Source organism: Callorhinus ursinus, unplaced genomic scaffold (assembly GCF_003265705.2).
Source record: "Callorhinus ursinus isolate GAN/ISIS: 27379988/994484 unplaced genomic scaffold, GSC_fseal_2.0 scaffold12, whole genome shotgun sequence".
Lineage (NCBI taxonomy): Eukaryota > Metazoa > Chordata > Mammalia > Carnivora > Otariidae > Callorhinus > Callorhinus ursinus.
In genome coordinates, this window is record NW_027397074.1 from 45,810,936 (window position 1) to 45,833,924 (window position 22,989).

The following is a 22,989-nucleotide window of genomic DNA, read 5'->3' on the forward strand; positions in this document are numbered from 1 at the left end:
CATAATGTTAAAGGAATCAGGTCATCAAGAAGGCATATTCTAACTGTATGCAACTGAAAACAACCTCAAAATATATAAAGCAAACTTGACGGAACTGAAAGGAAAAATAGACAAATCCACAATTACAGTCAGATTTCTACACCCTTCTGTCAGTAATTGGTAGAGTGAGGAGACAAAACAAAAACAGGAGTTTGAAGATATAAACATTATTAATCAACTTAATTGCCATTTATAGAATACCTAATAACTGAAGAGTACAGTTTTTTAAGTGAACTTGTAAAATCTTTTATATTGTTTTTTTTGTGCAGCCCTCCAACTGAGTTTTGCATTATTTTCTAAGTGTTGTTTAAAAAAGCAAAGAAGGGGCTCCTGGGTGGCTCAGTCAGTTAAGCATCTGCTTTTGGCTCAGATCATGATCCTGGGGTCCATGCTGGGCTCTCTGCTCAGCAGGGGGTCTGCTTCTCCCTCTCCCTCTGCCACTTACCCCTGCTCATGCTCTCTCTCTCTCTCTCTCTCCCCTCTCTCTCTCAAATAAAATCTTTAAAAAAATAAAAGTAAAAAAACAATAAAGCAGAGAATACAAGAGACTAAAAAATAATAAAGCAGAAAATACGAGAGACTGCATATGGCCTGCAAACCGTGAAATAATTCATATCTGGCCCTAGACAATAGGCAAAGTGAAAGAAGTCTGACACAAAAGATTATATGTAAAACTAGGAAAGATGAATCGAGTTTATAGTGGTAGAAAGCACATCATTAGTTGACTGGGAGTGGAGGAGATTGAAATGGAGCCTTGGGGTGATGGTTGCCTGAGAACATTGTCGAGAAGTTTTATGAGATGAACCCTTGTAACAAGTTGAAGGTAATGATTGTCCATTTCAGTAGGAAAATTTTAAAGCATTCTGGTCTCCCAGAATTAACATCTATTTATGTTAAAACAACATCAAATGTCATTAAAATGGACAAGTTAGAGCACTAGTTAGATACCATTATCTGTCATAAACATGACAGTTTCCTTTATTAATTATTCTCAAATAATGGCTTCTTGCTAATTTCAGTTTTTTTTTTATGACTGTTACCTACTTTATACTTAGACTGTACTCACAGAATATATATGATAATGCTTATGTAATGGAATTTTAATGCACTTACAAACTTCAGACAGAATAGTAAAAATGGAGGGAGTGAAAACCACTCATGATGCATGAGATTATCAGTGCTAGAAACTAGCAAAATGCAGTGTCAAGTGTGCCAACCACACAGCTTAAAGACAACCACACGAGGGCTCTCTTCCTGGCACTGAGCTGCTTGTGAGCCAAAACAACCCCTACTTGATAAAGGCGAATTCTTATGACCAGTAGTGGAATGGGCATATCTCAGGATATGAACCTAACGCAGTCACTGATTTTTGGAGGGACAGTGTTTTATATTGACATATTGAACAGAATCATTAAACTTCTTTAAGCTGATCTTCAACATAAGTGTCAAAGTTTATTTTGGAATTAGTGTGGGGGTTTTAAAATTACCTTCTATAAGATGACAAGCTGGTCAGTTTTACATTTCTGGGGACAATAATGAGAACAGTGGTCTTTTTGCCAGCAGGCCTATTTCTGACAAATTTATTGAATTTTTTAGAAATGGTTTTGGCTTTATTTTGGTCTCAAAACCAAAGGAATTATTAATTGAGTCACTTGTGGAATTTTATAAGACTAGCCACGTTTTTGGGTGCATCCCAGAATACTCTTTGGTGCCATTATTAAAATAATACTTAATTTGGTGTTCCTTATGAAATAATTTAAATTTGACTTCAGCTGTTTTATCTGGAGAATTGACCAACCTGTATTACACTTAAAAGAGTTCAGCAATTGGTAAAACACCTTTAAATTAAGAGATAGGAATGTTTGCACTAATATGTGGTGTGTTTTCTTTGTAGGGAATTCACTATTGAAACTGAGGGGAAAACATTTCAGTTAACAAAAGACATGGTCAATGTGAAGAGATTCCAGAAAACACTACATGGTAAGTTTGTAAAAATAATTAAGAAACAAACACAAAAAATCATTACTCCTTAAAGTTTTTTAAGTTTTATGACATAACCATTTTATAGAAAATTTGGAGAAGAAAAATAAATACTTAAGGCCATAACCCTAAATTTGATGAATATATTTAAGGCATTATCTTTTGCCTTTTTTAAAAAAAACTATTAATTACATTAATACTGAAAAATAGTTTATAATGCCTCCTTTGTATTTCCTATGAACTGAGGTGCATGTGAAGAATATCTCTTTGATTAAAACCATCTTTTTGTTTTTTCCCATTTTAAGGAAATGTCCTTTTGTTTTTTTAAGTAAAGGTGAGAACTCACCCCTTCATTCTTTTGTGACAAATTAACCTTTTAAAAAGTCATTTAGATTAGTGATCTTTCATGCTTTTTTTTTTTTTTAAGATTTTTATTTATTTATATGAGAGAGAGAGAATGAGAGAGAGCAAGCACATGAGATGGGGAGGGTCAGAGGGAGAAGCAGACTCCCCGCCAAGCAGGGAGCCCGATGTGGGACTCGATCCAGGGACTCCAGGATCATGACCTGAGCCGAAGGCAGTCGCCCATTGGGATATGAGTGTTTTGGAAAATATACAAAGGATGCTTATGGTTAACTGTGGCTGAGTGGAAGCTTCTGGAAACTTAGAGTAGTAGGTGGGTATTTGAGAAGCTACTGCTATTGGAGAGAGCATGCCTACTTTTCCATTTGTTTTTGGCTTGCCCTCTAGCCAAGCTTCAGTGAGCTGTAAAGACCGTCTGAGCAGTGATCAGAGTAAGCGGGGGATCCTTCTTGCTCTGGGGCTTTTTAGCCACCATTCTGGCAGCTGGTTCAGAACTGTACTTCACCATGGCTTAGGTGACCCAGAAGGATGGGCAAGAGATGCCTCGCTCATATTTCTAAAATGTTATTCTTACTCTTTATCACAAGACAAAAGAAACAGCCTCTCTTTTCCTCCACATATGTGAATTTTTGGTTCTACTTATCTCATTTCCCTTGAAACAAACTATCCAAGGTTAAGGTCAGTTACCTTAGACCCAGTGCTTAGCAGTCCTTCCTTTCTGAATAATAAGTAATAATGAATCCATTTAACAAACTGAGTGTTGCTGGAGTGGTGGGGGGTGGGAGGGATGGGGTGGCTGGGTGATAGACATTGGGGAGGGTATGTGCTATGGTGAGCGCTGTGAATTGTGCAAGACTGTTGAATCACAGATCTGTACTTCTGAAACAAATAATGCAACATACGTTAAGAAAAAAGAAAAAGAAGATAGCAGGAGGGGAAGAATGAAGGGGAGTAAGTCGGAGGGGGAGAGGAACCATGAGAGACGATGGACTCTGAAAAACAAACTGAGGGTTCTAGAGGGGAGGGGGTGGGGGGATGGGTTAGCCTGGTGATGGGTATTAAAGAGGGCACATTCTGCTTGGAGCACTGGGTGTTATGCACAAACAATGAATCATGGAACACTACATCACAAACTAATGATGTAATGTATGGTGATTAACATAACAATAAATAAAAAAATCCATTTCCTGTTTGTACCACAGGTGTAGCCTCCCCCATGTGAGGCCTCTGGTAAAATGTCTTTGATTGAGTGCAGATCCCCCAGCAAACTCTTCTCTGAGGGCCTCTTGACCCCAGAACCTTGGGATTACAGTGGCAGTAACCTGACTTTCTTAAAGAGTTCTCATCAAGACAGCAAGATAAAAAGTAAAACACAAAGCATGTGATACTTGTGTGTAGGAATTGTTTTTGTTAATTTTGCCAGCTATGCTGGTAGATTTTTGGTTCTAGCGAAGTCTTATAAAAGCTTGAGGGGTGCCTGGGTGGCTCAGTCATTACACGTCTGCCTTCGGCTCAGGTCATGATCCCAGGGTCCTGGGATTGAGTCCCACATGGGGCTCCCTGCTCTGCAGGAAGCCTGCTTCTCCCTCTCCCACTCCCCCTGTTTGTGTTCCCTCTCTTGCTCTCTCTCTCTCTGTCAAATAAATAAAATCTTTTAAAAAAAAGCTCAAAAGTTCTAATGCTTTCTGCAAGGCAAGGCAGATGATGGAGTAGCTGCTGTTGCTCATAGCTTACCAACTGTGGTATACTTGGTGTACATAGTATGCTGTGGCATACTGCAGAAGGGACCCTGGTACCTTGTTTCAGTTTTACGCTGTATAAACAAAGAAAAATTTGGTGAAAAATTTTTTCACTCCTGCTTTCTCTTTAAAGGCATCATATTTCTTTTTCTTTTTTTTTTTTTAAGATTTTATTTATTTATTTGACAGAGACACAGCGAGAGAGGGAACACAAGCAGAGGGAGTGGGAGAGAGAGAAGCAGGCTTCCCGCTGAGCAGGGAGCCCGATGCGGGGCTCAATCCCAGGACCCTGGGATCATGACCTGAGCCGAAGGCAGATGCGTAACGACTGAACCACCCAGGCGCCCCAAGGCATCATATTTCTTACCAGCAAATAGTTTTAAGGAATGTTCTGACTTCTTTGTCCTGATGTATAGGATCACTCAAGTCCATCTAGAATGGAGATCTTTTTAGTGCTAATAAGAATTGTTGAGAGAGGACCCACAATGCATTATGTAGGGTTTGAGAGAATGTTATTGGATTTCTATCTCTTTTGCAGTGGAAGAAGTTGTTCCGAATGTAATTGAGCCCTCCTTTGGCCTGGGCAGGATCATGTATACGGTATTTGAACATACATTCCATGTACGTGAGGGAGATGAGCAGAGAACGGTAAGTTATCTTGGATAGTATGCTATTCTCTCACAGTGTCAGGGAATGAAATTTACTGAAGTACATTATTAAGACGACTCTGGAGTGATTGGTTATCGAATGTGCTAGCGGCATTAACACTCATCTTTGCTTAACTGTTTACAAAGCAAAGAACTTTCTTATGTTAGCTCACTTGAGGTTTGGAATATGTAGGTCATTCTAGATGGGGTTGTTGCAGTGCCTGGTGCTCTTTATTCTGAGACAACATACTACCGTGGGGGAACTATCTGTATTGCATCAGTGGAAGATACTGGCACTTTCTGGGTATACTCATGTTTTCAGAAAAGTGGGAAGAAGGGGATGGCTCAGAGATTTTGGACCAACCAGATAACTGTAGCCAAGCACTGGTGAAGCGTTAAAGGAAACTTTCTTAAACTGCATAAAATCTGGGGACTTTGGGAATAAAGGTTCTGGTCCAGAACCTTTGATTCACAGATCTGAGACCTAGGGATCTGTATTTTTTTTTATAAGAACCCCCAAGTGATTCCAGTGTGAGAAATTGACAGGGTAGTAAATTGGGCAGTGGTATTTGGGGTAGAGCCTTTCCTAGTATTCATGCACTGCTAAAGGTAAATGTTTCTAAGAAGTCTTCATTAACTCCCACGCACTGTCTTTTGGCCCTGATGCTTCTGAATCGCTGCTCCATGCCTTCCACTTTATCTCTTCACTCTGCCTTACTCTACCTTTCTCACCTTGCCATCCCTGCAGAAATTACACTCTTGTCGTTTATAGGCACAGATTTCCAGGAAAATCATTTAGAAGACTGGCTAGAGTGGAAAGGTGGTATGTGCCAAATTAAGTGAATGAAACATTCTTATCTGCATGACTGTTCTGCAGCTGAGTGTACGTGATGTGAGACATGTAGTTCTTTCTAGGACATTTAACCTTGAAGAATAGGCTGATGAGCTCTTGATGCCAGTTATTTTAGAAAGTCTGATATACTCTTGGTAATAATGTAGCTAATAAACTTACTGTTTTATTCTCTGCCCTAATTGCATCTTAATTTCTTGACATTTAAGGAATAGCTTCTCATTCATTCAACAGATAGTAATTGTTTAGACACCAGATGTGTAAATATAGGCACGGTTATTCTTGAGGAATGGTGGCATATTGAAAGTGTTCTTTTTAGATACTAAGTTTGCTTTGTGCCTTTTCTGTTTATTTTCTAATAAAAAGGTTTTTAAAAAATCTTTTAGCTGTTTCTTTGAATCTAACAATATTGATATAACTAGAACTTTAGAAATTTTATAAGGGCTAAGCAAGAACAAATTAGTGACAGTGTTTTATGAATTGCACAGAGATTACTCTCATGAAGAGAAATTTGATTAGGCTCTGAGAAGCCAGAATTGTTTCTAAATTTTTATCACATTGTCCCTTAATCCATTTTCCTATAAATTTGGTATAAAAACATTGCCAGTGAGATTTAAAAAATTATTTTTCTATAAAGCCATGTCCTTACTTCTCTCTCACCAGATAGAGGAGAGGAGTGGAATTCTGAATGTTCTGTGATTCGGGCAGCTATGGAGTCTAGGACTTATAGCCGGGGTTGTCATTGCAGCTTGGCATTTAAGGCTAATGAGGCTTTTGAGGGACTCAGCTGGAACCCGTGTCAGTGATTTTTATGGGACCTATTAATTCTGAGTTCCATATTCTTGCCTTCCTGTGGACCTTTTATACAAATATTATTTAAAAACTGGCTTCAGCTCTTATTTCCAACTCAGAGCGGTAGCCTGGTTTGCCTTCCACAGAATATCTTTGCTTTCTTTATTTCTCAGTAACTCTGAAACCTACTTTAGGAGCAGTTTAGGAGGGTTGTACTTTTCGGTATAGGTATACAAAGCATCTCTTTTTGTTTCACCCTATTTCTTTTGAGTATACATTTGCAAACTAATTAAACTTTTCTGTTTTACCTTGTCACTAAGACTCACAGATCCTTCAGCCATGCTGAATTTCTTAAAGGACAGAATGGGATTTTGGTTTTTGGCACTGCCACTTACTATTTGATGATTTGGCGGGAGGTTCTTCATGGGTTTCCACGGAAAGAAGTAAGGTTTTTATGTGGTACCAAAAAATGACCATCTTATATGGTAGCTTTCTGAATGCTTTCACATCATTCAGCTTTTTACAGACGTGTGAAGTAAGCAGAGCAGATGGGAGATACCCGCTTTTAGATGGAGAGACTAAGATCTAAATCATAAGACTTAGATCTAAGGGGGTTCGAATTTAGAGCTGAAAACCAGATCCATCTTGCTTTTTCTCTTTTGTCACACTGCTTTTCAAATTATGTTTTCTGGTATTTTGATAATGAAGTTTGGACATTAATGTTTAGATGTTTATAAACTAATGTCTTTGGATTTCTTTCTTTTTTAAAATATGTAGTTCTTCAGTTTCCCTGCTGTAGTAGCTCCATTCAAATGTTCGGTCCTGCCACTGAGCCAAAACCAGGAGTTCATGCCATTTGTCAAGGAATTATGTAAGCAAATCCAGTTGGGTAATCTCCAGGGGAACACTGTCAAGTAGACTGAATTTTAGATGTATCTTTTTTTCAGTAAAAATACATATTGAATAAAGAGTAAATCTAAGTGATTTTAGCCTCTGCCCTTACTTCTAAAAGAGAGTGTGCTTGTTCAGAACGTTTTCTCCTAGTATTTGAATTAGTCAGCGTAGGACCCAAGGGTCAGATTCAAAATATCCTTGCTTCTCCTCTTGACCTTGGCGCTGCTCCCTTCATCAGGGGAATCCTAGTGGAGTGTTAACAAACCGGACCCACAGCACTAAATGGGCTCCTAGTGGTCATGTGGTGGGGCACACCGATTTCAGAGTTGGGAAATGGGAAGAGTTCATTGAGTTGCTTGGGGTTGTGCAAGTAGAGGTGGGGGAGTCTGGATGGGGCCTCCTGGCCTTGGCTCTTAGTGTGTTACTTGTTCCCCTGTAGCCAGGTGAGATGTGGGTAGGAGCTACAGTGAGGCACTTGGTAAACTTTGGGGATTTTTCTTTCTTTTGCAGCTGTAATTTAATTGCTCTCTTGGTCTCAGTCCCTTTTATAAGTTTCCCGAGCTTGTATGACAACATGTAGATGACATTGGAACGTTGTCCGTTTTTTATTTTTAATTTACTTAATTTATTTTGGATAGCGGAAGCCCTGACCAGGAACGGCGTCTCTCACAAAGTAGACGACTCCTCTGGGTCTATTGGAAGACGCTACGCCAGGACTGATGAGATTGGCGTGGCTTTCGGCATCACCATTGACTTCGATACAGTGAACAAGACCCCTCACACGGCAACTCTGCGGGACCGAGACTCCATGCGGCAGATTCGAGCAGAGGTGGCTGGCATTCTCTTTGGCATTTTTAACTTAGAAATGTATACTGGTTCCTTCTGATTTGACCTGGATTTTGTTGTGTTTTTGCCCCCCCCTTTTTTTCTTTTGAATTTTAATCATAGGCTTATATCAGAGCACAGATTCCCAAATCCCCTTGGCTTAATTATGAAAATACCCGTTAACAGTTATCTAATGTTTTATAACCACTTGGCTCGCTCTGGGCTCATTCTCCAGCAGTTTGCTTTTATGTAATTGTTTACTTGGGCAAGAGACATATGATCCCAAGTGGTTGCTGCCATAGTTTTATTGGCAGACTTTGGGGGCTTTGACATTTGTATATTTCTATACAAATGTGTACATATGTATCGATACATATGTATGTATAAACTTTTCCTGTTAATCCATTCAAAATAGCTAATAATGTTTCAGTAATTTTACTTAATGGGAAGGGATAATGGAGATGGGAAAATACAGAAGGGGAAGGAAAGAACACCCACTTTAACTGACAACTGCCTGACTAATTTTGAGCAGAGGTTCTATTTAGCATGCCTGTTATGTGCTCAGCTTGCTACAGAGAGTTAATAATAGGAAAACAGAAGTAAAAGACTGTTTTTTTTTCCAAAGGAGTTTATAGTCTTAATTTGGAAGTCAAGGATTTCTGGTTTGTCTTTTTACAAAGCCAGATCCGGCCACTGTGGACCTACATTCCCAGTCTGATAGTGATTCTCAGAGTGTGGTCCCTGGACCAGCAGCATCACATCACCTGGGATTTTGTTAAATAAGCAGACTCTTCACCCCAGACCTATTGAATCAGAAACAGGTGGGGTGGGAGGTTAGCGGCAGATAGAGGGTGGGCATGATGTGACCCCTGGATGATTCCGATGCACGCTCAAGTTTAGGAACTGCTGCTGAGTGGTAGCCGATGTTTGGTTGTGACTGAGGAACAGCTGGCCCCCTTGGTTGGGGCTCCCCAGTTTGCTAGTCTCCCCTCGCTCATGTTACTTGACTAGCTCTTCTTAGAGTTAAAGTTAATGCACACGAAGTAGCTTCAGGTGACAGCAATTTAGAATAATTAGGAAAGGCTTTGTGGGCGAATTGAGTGATCCAGGGGTTAGACATTCTGGGCTGGAAGAAAAGCACGAACCCAGGCCTGGGACAAAGGTGAGTTTAAGTAAGGAAGGAGGCTTCAGTAAGAGTGATGGGAAACATTCTGTGGAGACCAGTTTGCAGAGGGATCTTGTGATTCTTTAGACACTGATTTGGCTTTCTCTAAGGTCTCCTGAGTTCAGGGTGAATCTTCTTTTCGATGTTCTAATCCAGTTTGTTGATTCTTGGAATTCTCTTTGCTTTATTACCCCAGGTCTCTGAACTGCCCAGTGTAGTCTGCGATCTGGCCAATGGCAGCATCACGTGGGCCGATGTGGAGGCCAGGTATCCTGTCTTTGAAGGGCAAGAGACTGGTAAAAAAGAGACAATCGAGGAATGACGACAGTTTTAATGACTTTTGACCACTTGCCCTAATAAAAAAATAGCTCTTATCATGTCCACTTTACAAACAGCATTGCAACTACTCCTGGGGACTGCATTTTATCCTCAGTGGCTGCCTGATCTGACCCCCACAATTAAAGTTAAAGGAATTCTGAACAAACTTGTAATCCATTTGCTCCTGTTTCTGCATTTTCAGCAAAGCTGTATTTTTCCTCACCTTGGGTAGACATGCTCATGACTTAATGTTAAACACAGTTAATACATTTTTTTTCCCAATTAACAGGCATATTAGGGTAAAATTTACATACCATAAAACTCAACAGTTTTAAGTATCCAACTCAGTGATGTTTAGTGTATTTATAGATTTGTGCAACCATCACTGCAATCCAGTTTTAAACATTTCCATCACTCCAGAAAGAGGTTTCATGTGCATTTAGCACCACTGTCTATTCCAACTCCAGCCCCAAGCAGCCACTTACCTACTTTCTGTCTGTCTAGATATGCTTTTTCTATTCTCTTTTTTTTTTTTTTTTTTTGAGAAAGTGATGCGTTAAAGAGACAGCATTCCATCAGCAGCTGGAACCCCTTCTAGGAAAAGCGGGGCAGGGGATGGGCAGCAGGAGCAGCGGAGGAGGAGGAATGGAGGAAGTTTGCTGCCGTGGGGGCTTAGGGCTGCCAGCAGCGATGTTCTGAGGACGGAAGACTTTGCTTTTCTGTCTCTGGGAGGGGGTGCATTGGCAGAAGCCTGCTATGTTAAGGCATGCTTGTACTTGGCTTCGCAGGTAGCCCTGGCGATCATTAAACTGATGCTGGAGGAACCCCACCTGTCTTATCTGACTTAGTTCTCAACCATCACGGTGTCGTGATTCTAGCCCAGCAGTTTTGGCTCAGCTTTTGAGGGACTTCTATTATGTTTTTGTACAGAACACTAGAACACATATATTTGTTAGGAAAATATTCGAGGGTGTACAAATTAGAACAACTCTCTTTCCAGAGTTAGGACTTTGTCTAGTGTCTCAGCCTCCTCTCAGACAATGTGGGATAGGGGTGCGGTGGTCTCCAGAATGTTTCCTTTGTCTTGGGTATGAAGAACAGTTGAAGTAGTGGATCTCCCAGGGGTTCCCTTCATTTTTATCTCCTCTCTGATGATGCCCACCACAGTACGTAGTAGGTATTCACCAAATAGACTTGGGATGAGTCTTGAATTTTTGAATGAACTTCTTGGGGGGGAAGAAAGCCTTTTACTGAAGCTTATTTCTCTTCTACCTGGTGCTTTTTAAAGCATTCATTATTAGAAGGAACTAGATTTTGAATAAACTGAGTGTTCATTTTGTAGGGAATTCCTTTCACCTCAGATTTCTTATAGCTCTTGACTTAGCATATATTCTAGCATTCTCACATTGGGGCTGGACGTTGTCTTTGCTTACTCTAATTTACTTCCTTTTACAGTGAGTACCTCCATAGTTAGTCAGTCACCACCGCCTCAGACATTCTTATGAGCTCATTAATAGTAAAGATACATATTTTATGCATAGTGGGATCTGCCTACTTTGGATCATAAAGGGATTAGAACTAAAACTGTCTTCACTTTTCATTGGCAGATACATCTGTCATGAGTTCAGTGCTGGATATTACTTCTGGGAGTCCTCCCTTTCTCTTCTCTGTTCTCCCCTAGGGCCAGTGTGTGATTTCTCCTGAGAGAACACCCGCTGCATCTCAAGTGACTGATTACCTGAGTGGGGAATGTGGGCCAGTAGCATAGCTCATGGGTTCTGTTTGTGCCATATGTGCTCGATTCTGAGCACAAGCAGATGAAGGACTGCCTTCTGAATGAAGAGGCTCTTGACACACGAATTTTGCATGCGCACACACACACACACACACACACACACACACACACCTCTCTTCTGTTCAAGCTCAGTATGTATTTAAAGCCAGAGTCTTTCTGGCTTGTTGCTCTTGTGAGCCCTTTTTCTTAATTATTTGCGTATTTGTGTGTATCAGACTGTGGGCTAGTTCAACAAGAGCTGGATAAATAGCACTGCCTCTCAGAGAAGTTACTCCTGTTCATCACTCTCTCCAAAAATAGTGATGGGGAAGGGTCAGATTCAAACTGGTTTCCATGGAATGTGCGTAAGAACACAGTAGTTCCTTTAAAACCTAGGCTGGAATTCAGGGCTTTCGAATACAATGAGGAGGTATGTTCAGAGAAGTGATCTGTGCCTGACTTGTGCAGGAGCTCATAATAGTAAAATACTGAACATAGCTGGATGTTCTAGAAAAAGAATTCATTGCCAAGTCATAAAAATATAGAAATGATCTTACTAATTGTGTGAGATGGTACTAGAGATGTCAGATGTCAAATGAGCTCTGTGACAACTTGCAAAATTATTTTGTTCATGAAATAGATTCCTTTTAGACCTTTATTTACTTTTCCTAAACCAGTATAAACTTAGGGTAACGGTAGTGTCTATTTTAGCCAGTGGAATCTATTCATGAGAGAACTGGGTGCCCTGGACATAAATCCAAATTATCTCTGAATATAGTTGCACTTAATCTTCTATCACCAGGAAAAACTATTAATCTGTATCTCTTAACTGAGGCTAGGATGAAGAGGTTTTGATAGCATTGCTCACATTAAAGAAACTCGTGCCAGCATCTTTGCTGATAGCCTTTAGTTTAAGGCAGGTTTTCATTTGGCATTTGGCTAACACCATGAAGAAATTTAGCTGATTCAGTAGGTGAATGGATGAACAAGTTTGCTGTGCTTCAAAATTCACCTCTTGTTGCCTTTCAATACTTCTTGGTTATCAGGCTGCCTCTAAACAGTAATTGTGTTAAAATCATGTGGATGGAATTAAGGAATCTTCTGGAAATTGGGAGATAATTTGGGAGCTTCGACAGGAATTGCTGGAAAGAAGCAGCCCGTGCCCCTGTCCTCTCGCCCAGGAGCTCCTCTTGTGTTTGTGACATGCTGTTCTCCTGGCTGGATGGTGTTATCTTCCTAGCATGTTAAAGGGCACATCTTTTTAAACCTGTTGCTGCAGTAAAAGATGTTAACCCTGGCCGCACAGTAGAATCACTTGAGCTTTAAAAAATACCCATGTCTGTGTCCCCTTCAAACCAGTTTAATGAGTTTCTCCAAGGTGGGGCCTGGGCATCAATATTATTTTGAAAGCACCTAGGAGAACCACTGCTGTAACGGATGTTACAGCTCAAGCCATAAAGAGCCTGAGCCCCGCCCTGCCCCCCAAAATTGGGGAAAGGTCTCCTGAATGATTTCTTCTGACAATAGGGGTCAAGTTGTCAACACCAAAGTCCATCTACTCTGTGGAAGCCTCCACTCTGTAATGCGTGTGTTTGGGGCAGGGACAGTGTAGTCAAGATGAGCTGTGGAGGATCCCTCAGAGGGGATTGTGGTTCCTTTGGGTGTTTTCCCTACTATTTCTACGGTTGGGAACTTTCTTCCCATATGAAATGCTGGACCCATTGCTCCCCCGAAAGGGCTTTCCCTTGAAAATGTGAATTTATAAGAACCTGTATCCAGTGAGACGATTAGCTAAGTGGGGCAGTGTGGAGGGGCACATGTGCAGTGGGGTTTTAGTTTCCCTGGGTGATCTCATGGAGCCACGAGCTTACAGGATTTGGGGTGGGAGGCTGTGCTGGACATAAAATAAAGTGCATTCTAGTTCCGACTCTTCCAGAATCTAGCTGTGATGGTCCTGCTGTAACCCTCATTCCTCTGTCCCCAGCCACAGCCTGAGCCTGAACCTAATGAAAATTTTGTGAGTGTAAGGCTGGGAAGAGAGAGCTCTTCTCTCTTTGGGAGTCAAAGCTCTCTGCCTGCTCTTGTAATGTTCTGGACTTGGTACAGAAGTGAGCCTGCATAGAATTTTTCCAAACAGTGTCTGCATTTGTTACATCTTAAAACTCAATCGCCAACAATTAATGCAAAAGCAGTTGTGCTAACTAAAACAACTTAGCCTAATTAAAACCTTTTTTAGTTCATCAAAACCCACTGTTCTGCATCTGAGTGCCAGTTAATTGATAGTGAGATTAAGCACAGTGAGACTCTGGGAAAGGAAAAAAAAAAAAAAAACACAAGCTTTAAAAAAATCCTTATTAACATTCTTTTAAAAATTGAGACCAGACCTTCCGTTTTTTTCTAAAGAATTCTGAAGCAAGCTTGCAAACCTGACCTCTCGGTTTGTAACAGCTCCTCAGTGCCCATCCTGACTGCTTTTTCTCTTGTATGCCTCATCCAGACCATCGGCTCCATCCTCACCGGATATTCAGAATCAGGCCACAACTCTGGTCCGGCCACCACCATCTCCTCACTGGTTTATTGCAAGACTCTTATCTGAAGTCTGTCTCACAATCTGTGTTCAAAATAGCAGCCCACGTGATCCCATTGGTCCTACAAATTCAGACTCAGTGGTTTTTCTTCTCACTCAAGAATAATACCTGCATGGTCGCCCCCATCTCCCTCCCCACCAGCCCACACACACACACACACACACACACACACACACACACACACACACACACACAGGCACGTACACATGCACACTGGGCTTTGGCATTGACTTTTCCATCTGTCTGCAACGCTTCCCGCCAGGATCAGATGCTCACAAGTACTCCCTTTGTTCTCAGGACTTGATCCAGCAGTCACCCCCAGTGAGGCCTCCCCAATGATTCCACTTATAGTTTCAACCTCGAGCCAAACCTTCCTCCCCTCACATTCACACGCATGCACACTCTATCTCCCATTCCTCGTTTATTTTGTCCCCTTTATCAGTTAATGCTATATAGCATATTTTCCTTCTTGTTTAATTTTCACTCTCCCCATTAGAATGTAGGTTCCATGAGGTCTGGGATTTGGGCCTGTTTTATTCATGGCTATATGCCTGTTATGCCCAGAAGACTGCGAGCACTCAGTAGGTGCTCAATAAATATTTGACTTAAGGATGCATATTCTCCAGGGCAGTTCTCACATTCAGTATTTTGGTGTAAAAACTGGCTCACTTCAGAATGTCTACCCCCTAATGCACATAACGTAACTCAACTCTTGGCTTAAAATGCAGGTCCCTCGGGAAAAGCCCGGCAGTCGCTGGGTCATTCATGCCAAGGCAGGTTCATAAATTCAGTATATTCTAGTGACCTTGATAGAGGACACCAAATCTCAAAACTGTGGAATACTTTAGGGAATCCCCAGTTTGAGGAACTGTAGCTACTGTTTTGTATGATTAAACTATATTTCCGTTGACACTATGAAAAGGGTGTTTTAAGGTCAAATATTTTTTAAGATGATTATTAAAATTTAAGACTTTCACTACCTTTTTAAGATTATAACTAATAAAAAATTCGTATGAAATAGTAGACTGAGAAGAAGTTCAAAGCAGAGAAACTCTTAAGACTTTAAGGCCCTTGAGGGACAGGAGTTCCTGGGTCTGGGTTAGACTTCCTGAGAGGAACTGGTAGCGAGCATTTTTTTTTTCTTTCTTTATAGGCTGAGTTTTTCTATATTGCCGGATTTTAAAGAGGATTAAATGACAAAGTACATGGGAAAACATTTAGTCCAGTCTGCCATGCTGAGGCCTGTGTGGTGTTCACTTCTTTCCTTTCTCCCTCCAAGTTCAGCACACTGACATGGCCCTACTACACGCACTAATTCCTGTACTGTCTTGTTTCGTTCTACTGTGCTTCGGTAGAAGCTTCCCCTAGCAGCCTCACTTAGAAAGCTCCTTCCTACCCTGAGCACCAAGAGGAGAGAGCCCAAGGGACTAAGATTGTGTGAATTCAGTGGTTTTCAGATTCATGCTTTTGGAACCCTTGGTTCAAATGAAATCTCTCTTGGAATCTCGACATTTCCTGGGTACTGGCAATTCAGGACTGGGGCCGATAAGGCTCCGGCTGGAGACCCAACCTAAATACAGTAGCTGGTGTGGGAAAAGGCAGAGCTGTGCCCTGCAGGGGAGAGGTGGACAGAGCAGGAGATGCAGCGAGCCAAGGGCCTTGTGTGCCAGGGAAGGAAGGAGGGAGGGAGGGAGGAGAGGCCTTGTGTGCTGGTGGCTCCCAGGGCCCTCCTGGGTGAGAAGCACTCCTGGGGCCTGGTAAAAGTGTGGATTCACGCCCCCTGGGATTGTGTTTCAGGAGGTCTGGAGTGGGCTCACAAACCTGTGTGATGCAGAGTGCCCTGCTGCCTCTCACAGGCAGGCTGGAGCACCGCCAATGTGGGAGACTCTTTAATTAGCTACATGAGAGCGTTTTTCTTTTATCTTGAGGTCATGGGCTTTTAAACTTGGGTCTGTGGTTCTTTTTTTTTTTTTTAATTTTCCCCTTAGTTGTTTTTTTTTTTAAGATTATTTATTTATTTGACAGAGAGAGAGAGAGAGAGAGAGACACACACAGCGAGAGAGGGAACACAAGCAGGGGGAGTGGGAGAGGGAGAAGCAGGCTTCCCGCAGAGCAGGGAGCCCGATGCAGGGCTCGATCCCCGGATGGGATCACAACCTGAGCCGAAGGCAGATGCTTAATGACTGAGCCACCCGGGCGCCCCGGGTCTGTGGTTCTTTTGAGGATTTCTTTAGAAATTTTCTGCACTATTTAATGCATAGTATTTGTACATTTCATATATTTATATTTTTCTAGGTAGGGAAAAGAATCCACATTTCTAAGGAAGAACTTTTTCTCCTCATTCCTTCCGATGAAAATGTTGAGGGAAACAAAGGCAGGAAGAATATGACTAAGAATAAATCATATACAACACGGGGCCCACTGATGCACGTCTGAGACACGTAGAACATGACATTCTTCAAGGGTCTCATGACTCATGTTTTACTAGACAAGAAAGGGTAACCTTATCTTAACAATAGGCAGACCTCCAAGATCCCGTAAACCTCACTTTCAACGTACACAAATTCCTTAGAGACTTAGCCCTAATCCCCACTAACTAAACTACAAAGTATATAATCAATGACTCTTTACACTCACAAGTGCAGCTCCGTCTGCCCGCGGGTCCTGTCTCTGTGCTTTAATAAAAGCACATTTTTGCACTGTGAAACGCCTCAAGAATTATTTCTTGACCTTCACGCTCGAGGATCCCGCATCATAAAGACCTTAACGTTTAGGTGTGCAATGTTGAGGGTGTGGGGTGGGGGATAGCCCAGAATCTGTTTCAAACCGAGGACTGAGATGGATATGAAGACACAGGGCTGGGGGAGTTCATTAGCTTAGGGACTAGAGGCACAGACTCCATAGTGCACGCTTTGGAAAGCCCCGGAAGGACACGCTATTTGGGCCAAGCTGGAGGAATAAGGAAAGGGTCCCTATCCCTCATGGGTCCACCACCTGCCTTCTCCAGAGGACACGGAGACTGGAACCGGGAGAAGCAGGAAGAAATGACAAGTCTGAATTTCTCTGTCTTCTAGGGCAGAGGGGCCTCCATGGGGATCCATGATGCTGGATTGTTCATTGCTTGCGGTTGGGCCTGAGGGAGCCAGAGAAGGCTTCACTTGGTGCCCTGTAGAACTAATTATGAACCACAATTAATTACTTTCTTGTTTTCACAGCAGAAGCAGAGGGATGGTTTTCTTCCAGAGCTGATGCTCCTGCCTGCTCACTCATTTGTCCAACCAGCAGTTATCAAGACTGGATGCAGGACTTGGCCTCGAAAGGTCCCTCTGCTTGGGTTCTCTTTCCAAAGTGCAGTAGCTAACACTTTGAAGTTTCTGGGGGCCCTGGCTTTCATCATTCATTTCTCCAAGTAGCCTTTGTGGCCCCTGCTGTGTCCTCAGACAAATGTGAGGTTTAAGTAGGGTGATCATAAAGTCAGTTGTCTAAGCCAGGACCTGTCTTTGGGAGAGGTGCTTCCACTTCCCCAGCAGAGGACCGTGGGCATGTTCCTAGACAGCGGGGGCACAGGTCTGGTCCCCTACCTCCACCCAGCGGGAAGTCAGGGCCCATCAAGGCATGGGGCCCCACACACGGCGTGAGATTAATGGGCGGACACCTGCAGGGAAGTCTTGGAAGGATGGAGAGGCTCTCCTCCGATTTTCTGCCTGCACATGGGGAGGGGATGCCCTCAGGCTGGGCCTGGCCCCGGGGCTCTGGTTGGGGGGGGGGTGTCTGGAGCTGGAGAATGGATTTTCCCCCAATGTAAAGCTAATAGGTCTCTGGGATTCTTTGTACCCTTGGTCTGTCCTGCCAGCACTGGACTCCCGCTGTGAGTTACCAGCTCTGTGGAACAAATAGGAAAGGCCAGTTTATTTAGTGAATGTTTCTAGAGCTCCTACTGGGAACAGAGCTCTTGCTGTGGACGTAAGTCCTTGAGCAATTCCCAGCCTGGCAGTGGAGCCTGGCAAGGATTGCCGTAGGGGCTTCCCAGGGGGACTTGTCGGACCGATGCTGGTAGGAAGCCTTCCTAGAAGAGAGGCTCTTTGGGCTGGGTCCTGTAGAATGGACAGGATTCGCTAGATGGAGTCCACTTGGTGGTTCTGTGGTGGGGGAAGCATGCCGCAGCTCTCTGGGAGGGCCTCAGGCTCTGAGCGAAGCAATCCCTACCAACACTATCTGGGGGAGACTCGGTCAATACAGGGCAGTGATCTCAGCGCGCTCTCAGCCCACTCCTGCTAACTAACATCTCTAAGTGGGGCGGCTCCCTCAGGAGAATTAGTGGCATCTCCAGGGCAGAGCTGGAAGCCATAATAAGCATATTGATGAATACACTTCCATGTTTTGTACCTGCCTCTTTCCTCCTGCTATAGCTGCCTTCCCTTAGAGGTTTCCAGAAAGGCAGGTCAGGTCACTCATCTTCCCTTTCTATAGTAGTGTGTGTGTGTGTGTGTGTGTGTGTGTGTGTGTTTTGGAAAGGAGAGACGAGATGTTTCCTTGTTAGTTCAGTGGCTCCCACGCCAGACAGCAACAGAAACACCTGAGGGGCTTGTGAACGTGCAGGTTTCTAGATCCCACCCAGTCTGGAAACAAAGGTTCCCAAAGTCTGCTCTCGAAGAGCAGCCCCGTTGGTTCTTATGAGCCACCCAGGTGTGTTCTCAGAGCAGTGGGCCCCCCGGCCAGGCTCCCTGCCAGGAGACACAGCTCTTGTCCACAGACCTCTCCCACATCCTGGCTGAAGTGTCACTCTAGGAAAGGACTCCCCCCAGGCACGCCCCGTGTCAGCCTCAGACATGTGAAGGGGGCGACCTGTTGTGTGACAGCCCCCTTCCCAGCCCATTGCTTCCCTGCCCATGTGCCCCATCTGCCCATGGTGCTCAGAAGATGCTCAGGAAGGAAGAGCAGCAAACACTGGGCTCCTTTTCCAGTTCTGTCTGTCTCTCTGGCAGTCCGGGATGCCCCGGACTATGGGAAATGGGCAGGGCATAGGGGAGGGCAGCTGAGGTTCTTGTGTCCCCCAAACCTTGTCTGGCTTGAGGCCACCACAGGCATGGTCTCAGAGACGTGGAAAATGCAGGGAGCGGAGGAAAGCGCCAGCCGCAGAACCTGACTTGTTCGCCGTCCTTAGGCCTGATCCTTTCCTCCTCACCACAGCAGACGGAAACGGACACTGGCACGTCCGGTCAGGGAGGGACACAGAGCGCATCCTTTCTCCTGCTTTTACCTGGTGCCTTTGGGGAGCTATTTCTTTTCAAGTAGACTCTGGGTTTCTTGGAACAGGAACCTTGTGTTATTCGTGCTGTTATTTCCCTACATGGCACACAGGGGGGCTCAGTAAATGGGGAACGACCGACTGATGGACACGTGTGCATCTGGTGCCTGGGTGCCCCTCTGCGTGTCCCCGGGAGTCTCTCAGCGTCCATCTGGGCCTCCCTCTGCGGCCCCCGGAGTGTTCGCCTCCACTCTGTGAGCCTCTGTGTGTGCCTCCCGCTATGTACGTCCACATGTCGGTGGTCAGTTTCCGCGAGCCTCTTAATTCCACTCGAAGTCCATCCTCCTTTCTGCTGCTGGTCAGCCTCCTTCACAGGAGAGCAGGGGGCTTGCAGCTTCAGCCCTCAGGTGGAACCTGCACCACAGCCGCTCCAGCAGGGACACGTCATCCTCACCTTCCACTGCCCACCGCACAGACGCTCCACACCTACCGCGTCTGCTGGTGTCCTTGTCGTCTGCAGGCTCAGACCCCCTCAAGGGCCCCGCTTTGCTGACAGGCCAGGCGTTGGAGCCGTGCTGGGGTCAGGGCTCTGTGGTCTCTCACTGGGAGTGGGGCCAGAAGGCTGGGCTGAGGAATACACTTGCGGTCTCAAGCCTTCCTCAGCTTTATAAATTCGGGGGGTGAAAGGGCCCTGAGGGGTCTGGGTGCCAGAACCTGCCTACTGAGGAAGAGCGTCCACCAACAAGGCCGGACTGCCCACGCTGAAGCAGATGCTCACAAGGCCTGGCTTGGCTGCGAGGAGCAGGTGCCTAACGAGCTTAACTAGTGCGGGACCCACAGAGGGTCTAATGCCTCTGGTGGCATTTCATAGCCAGGGCCTGGGGTGAGGGCATGACTGAGGGCCCCAGAGTTGAGGGAATGCACGGTCGGTCAGTGCAGGAACCGAGGACGGGCCTTCTCTGAAGAGGGAACAGGCCAAACTGCCTCCTGAGCAAAGGTTCGTGACTCCGATGCTCTGCAGGCCGGGAAACAGGGCTGTGGGGCGAGGAGCCGCATCTGAGGGACCTCTGATGAGCACCAAGCTGCTTGCTCTACAAGCACCCCCCATGATGCTAATGGAAGCAGCCAGTACACCACCTCTGGGCACACAGGGAGGCTTTACAAGACACACAAGAGTTCGTTCTGTGTATCTAGAAAGCACAAAGGCAGGGAGCCCCACTGGCTTCCCGCCGACAGGCAAAGCCAGGGCCCGGCCACTTGTCACTCAGATGCACCGCCTAGTCATTAACCTCTCCCCACTCAGCTGCCCGTGGGGTAGTCAAGCCTTTGGCAAGTCAGGTGGTTTTCAATTCATTTCTTTCAGCCAAATTTAAAGAGGACTTAATCACGTGGTGGCCTGACACATTATTTGGTTGATAGATCACTATGCAGTTTTTGGCATACGTCTCAGAAGGAGGTCAGAGACCCGAGTGACATCTACTTATTTATGTGAAAAAGCTCCTCATTCTTAGCATGTGGAGCTATAAAAATGAAAAAGAAAGAAAAGATGCTAAGTCCTGATTCATTCCAGCAATAAATATTCACCCACAGATTCATGAACAATTAAATTCCTATCCATTCCATTAAGATGGGTTTTCAATAAATTTTCCTTTTGTAAGGCTTTACATTTGCCTTACAAAAACTTTCAGTGTCTGTGTTATATTAATCAATTGTACCCTATATTTTATATCAAAAGTAGTTGTGATAACTCAATCCAGAAGATGTTTTTAAAAAAACTCTTTACAAATTTTAGTCACAGAAAATTAAATAATTCTATTTCAATTTCTAAATATATTTTGTGGCAGAGAAGTATGATAAGGTGAGCAAGGAAAGACTTTCAACCATAAAAATACTACATTAGTATAAAATTCTATGGGGGAAATGGGATGAAGACACAAGTTCAAAGAGAAAAGGAACAACGTAAAATTTCCAGCTCCTCAGGAAGAGCTGGTTAGCTTTTTTTTTTTCAAACAAAAGAGGCTGGCTATTAAATCACAGCTGTGTTTGGATTCTGAATGATATATTTTAAAGTGTTGCGGCAGTTTTATTTTAAAAGTGTAAATATTTGCTAAAAGCCAGAAATCACCTTTCTCACCAATTTAAAAAAATGTGAAAAAAATATTAGATGGCAACTAAAAAATATGCAAGATGGGATACATAATAAAAAAAAAAATACGTTGTGGGTATTCCTAGAGCAAAAGCCCTTTTGAACCCCGACCTGATGGCTCCAGCCTCCCCTCCTCCGCTCCCACCCTCTCCTGGAACTTCCTCATGGTGTTGTTCACAAATACTGTGGGGCCTTGTCTACACTTGCCTCCGGATTTTAGAACATTTTCGGATGGGCTGTGGCGTGCTGGGCGAGCTGCACCTCTCCTCTGTGCTGAATTGAACTGCCCTCGGTAGGAAAGGAGGGCTAGAGACTGTCTTGGGGGAGTAAGGGACAGACCTGCAGACACACAGGTCAGAGAGGAGAACCAGCCCTGCACCGGGGCCATGGGCTCTGCAAACGAGAGAGGATCCAGCCCCCCATCCTTGGCCACGGCACCCCTTCGTATGTCTGGTTGACTTGACCTGAGGGGAAGCCGTTTCCACAGAGGCATGGTTTATTTCACAGAGAGCCGAGATGTTTCTGAAGGGGAGGCTGAAATGAAGCCCGGTCTGTGGTGGGAGCTGGGAGATTCGTTCTAGTCACCAAAGACCTAATTGCTTTCTTTCTCCTTGTCCCCGGCCACCATGCTTCTCCTCCTCGTTTCATCTGCACTATGTGTCTGGTTGCCCTAACTGTGTCTTCCTTCCCCACGTGTCCCTCCCCAAGGCTCTTGAGTCTGTGGACTAGGCCGAGAAGAGGTGTCCCGGGACAGGAAGCAGCATCCTTCCTAGGACCCCAGAGATGGCTGGGGAGGGGCGGAGAGACGGCCTGCTCTGGGCTGGGGTCTACGTGAGAGCCCCTGGGAGGAAGCCAAACTAATTCTTTGCTTCCAGTTGCTGTGAGGGCAGCCCTGAGCAAGGAAGCAGAAGGCCGGGAGCAGGGAGCAAGGCCGAATGTCACCCTGCTGTTGGTGGGACGGCCCTCACAGAGAGGGGAGCCCCTACTGTGCCACGAACGAGCTGTGTGACTCGGGCAGGCCCTTCCTGGCACTGGGCCTCGGTTTCCCCGCCTGTGAATGGGGCTACAGTGAGGATGCAGGGAGAGAGGCTGGTGTGGGCAGATGCCTGAAGACATGTGACCCGCTCTTCTTGGGGGGTGGCCCCTGTGCCATCCCTCTGCACTGAGACTTTGGGCCTAGTGGGCCTGGCTCCTAAGAGCCTCTCGCACAGCCTGCTGCCGCACGCCTCTCTCCAGCCAGCAGGGCGGGCCAGCTGACGTCTCCCCTCCCTTCTGCCCCCACCAGGGCCCGAGCGGCGAGGTGGCAAAGTGAACCCAGAGATAGGCGCCCCACGAGGATAGGGAAGCTGTCCTGCTGGTGGAGTGAGGAGCAAGCGGGGTGATGGAGGGGTCACAGGGCGGCCGTCTGCTTGATGCTGTGGAAGCTGATCCGTGTGGGCGACGTGGGGATGGACATGGCCCGGGCCCCGGGCACTCGGAGGGAGTGATGGTCCTGCCAACGGTGCCACCTCTTCCTCACGGCCGAGCGCACCTGCGGGGGAGGCAGAGGCTCAGCGGGGCCTGCGGGGGGCCAGTCCTGGGAACTGGGAGGCTTCTCCTCTGCTCTCTGCCCCTTGCAGGG

The 22,989-nt window shown here is 44.9% G+C and overlaps 2 protein-coding genes across 4 annotated transcripts in view; one reads left to right on the forward strand and one right to left on the reverse strand.

Annotated features, from left to right (window-relative positions):
* Window positions 1-9,785, forward strand: part of GARS1 (glycyl-tRNA synthetase 1) — a 45,881-nt gene extending 36,096 nt beyond the window's left edge. For both annotated transcript variants that reach the window (XM_073899032.1, XM_073899033.1), the window contains exons 13-17: window positions 1,934-2,019; window positions 4,660-4,769; window positions 7,188-7,281; window positions 7,943-8,133; window positions 9,491-9,785. In XM_073899032.1, coding sequence (XP_073755133.1) covers window positions 1,934-2,019; window positions 4,660-4,769; window positions 7,188-7,281; window positions 7,943-8,133; window positions 9,491-9,616 — 607 coding nt within the window. In that variant the 3' untranslated portion in view covers window positions 9,617-9,785. The remainder of the gene's footprint in view (window positions 1-1,933; window positions 2,020-4,659; window positions 4,770-7,187; window positions 7,282-7,942; window positions 8,134-9,490) is intronic.
* An 11,002-nt stretch (window positions 9,786-20,787) lies between these two features.
* The window catches only part of CRHR2 (corticotropin releasing hormone receptor 2), a 46,103-nt gene continuing 43,901 nt past the window's right edge, over window positions 20,788-22,989 (reverse strand). The window contains exon 13 of one of the 2 annotated variants that reach the window (XM_073899026.1): window positions 20,788-22,899. In XM_073899026.1, coding sequence (XP_073755127.1) covers window positions 22,759-22,899 — 141 coding nt within the window. In that variant the 3' untranslated portion in view covers window positions 20,788-22,758. The remainder of the gene's footprint in view (window positions 22,900-22,989) is intronic. The other variant, XM_073899025.1, reaches the window with a different exon arrangement.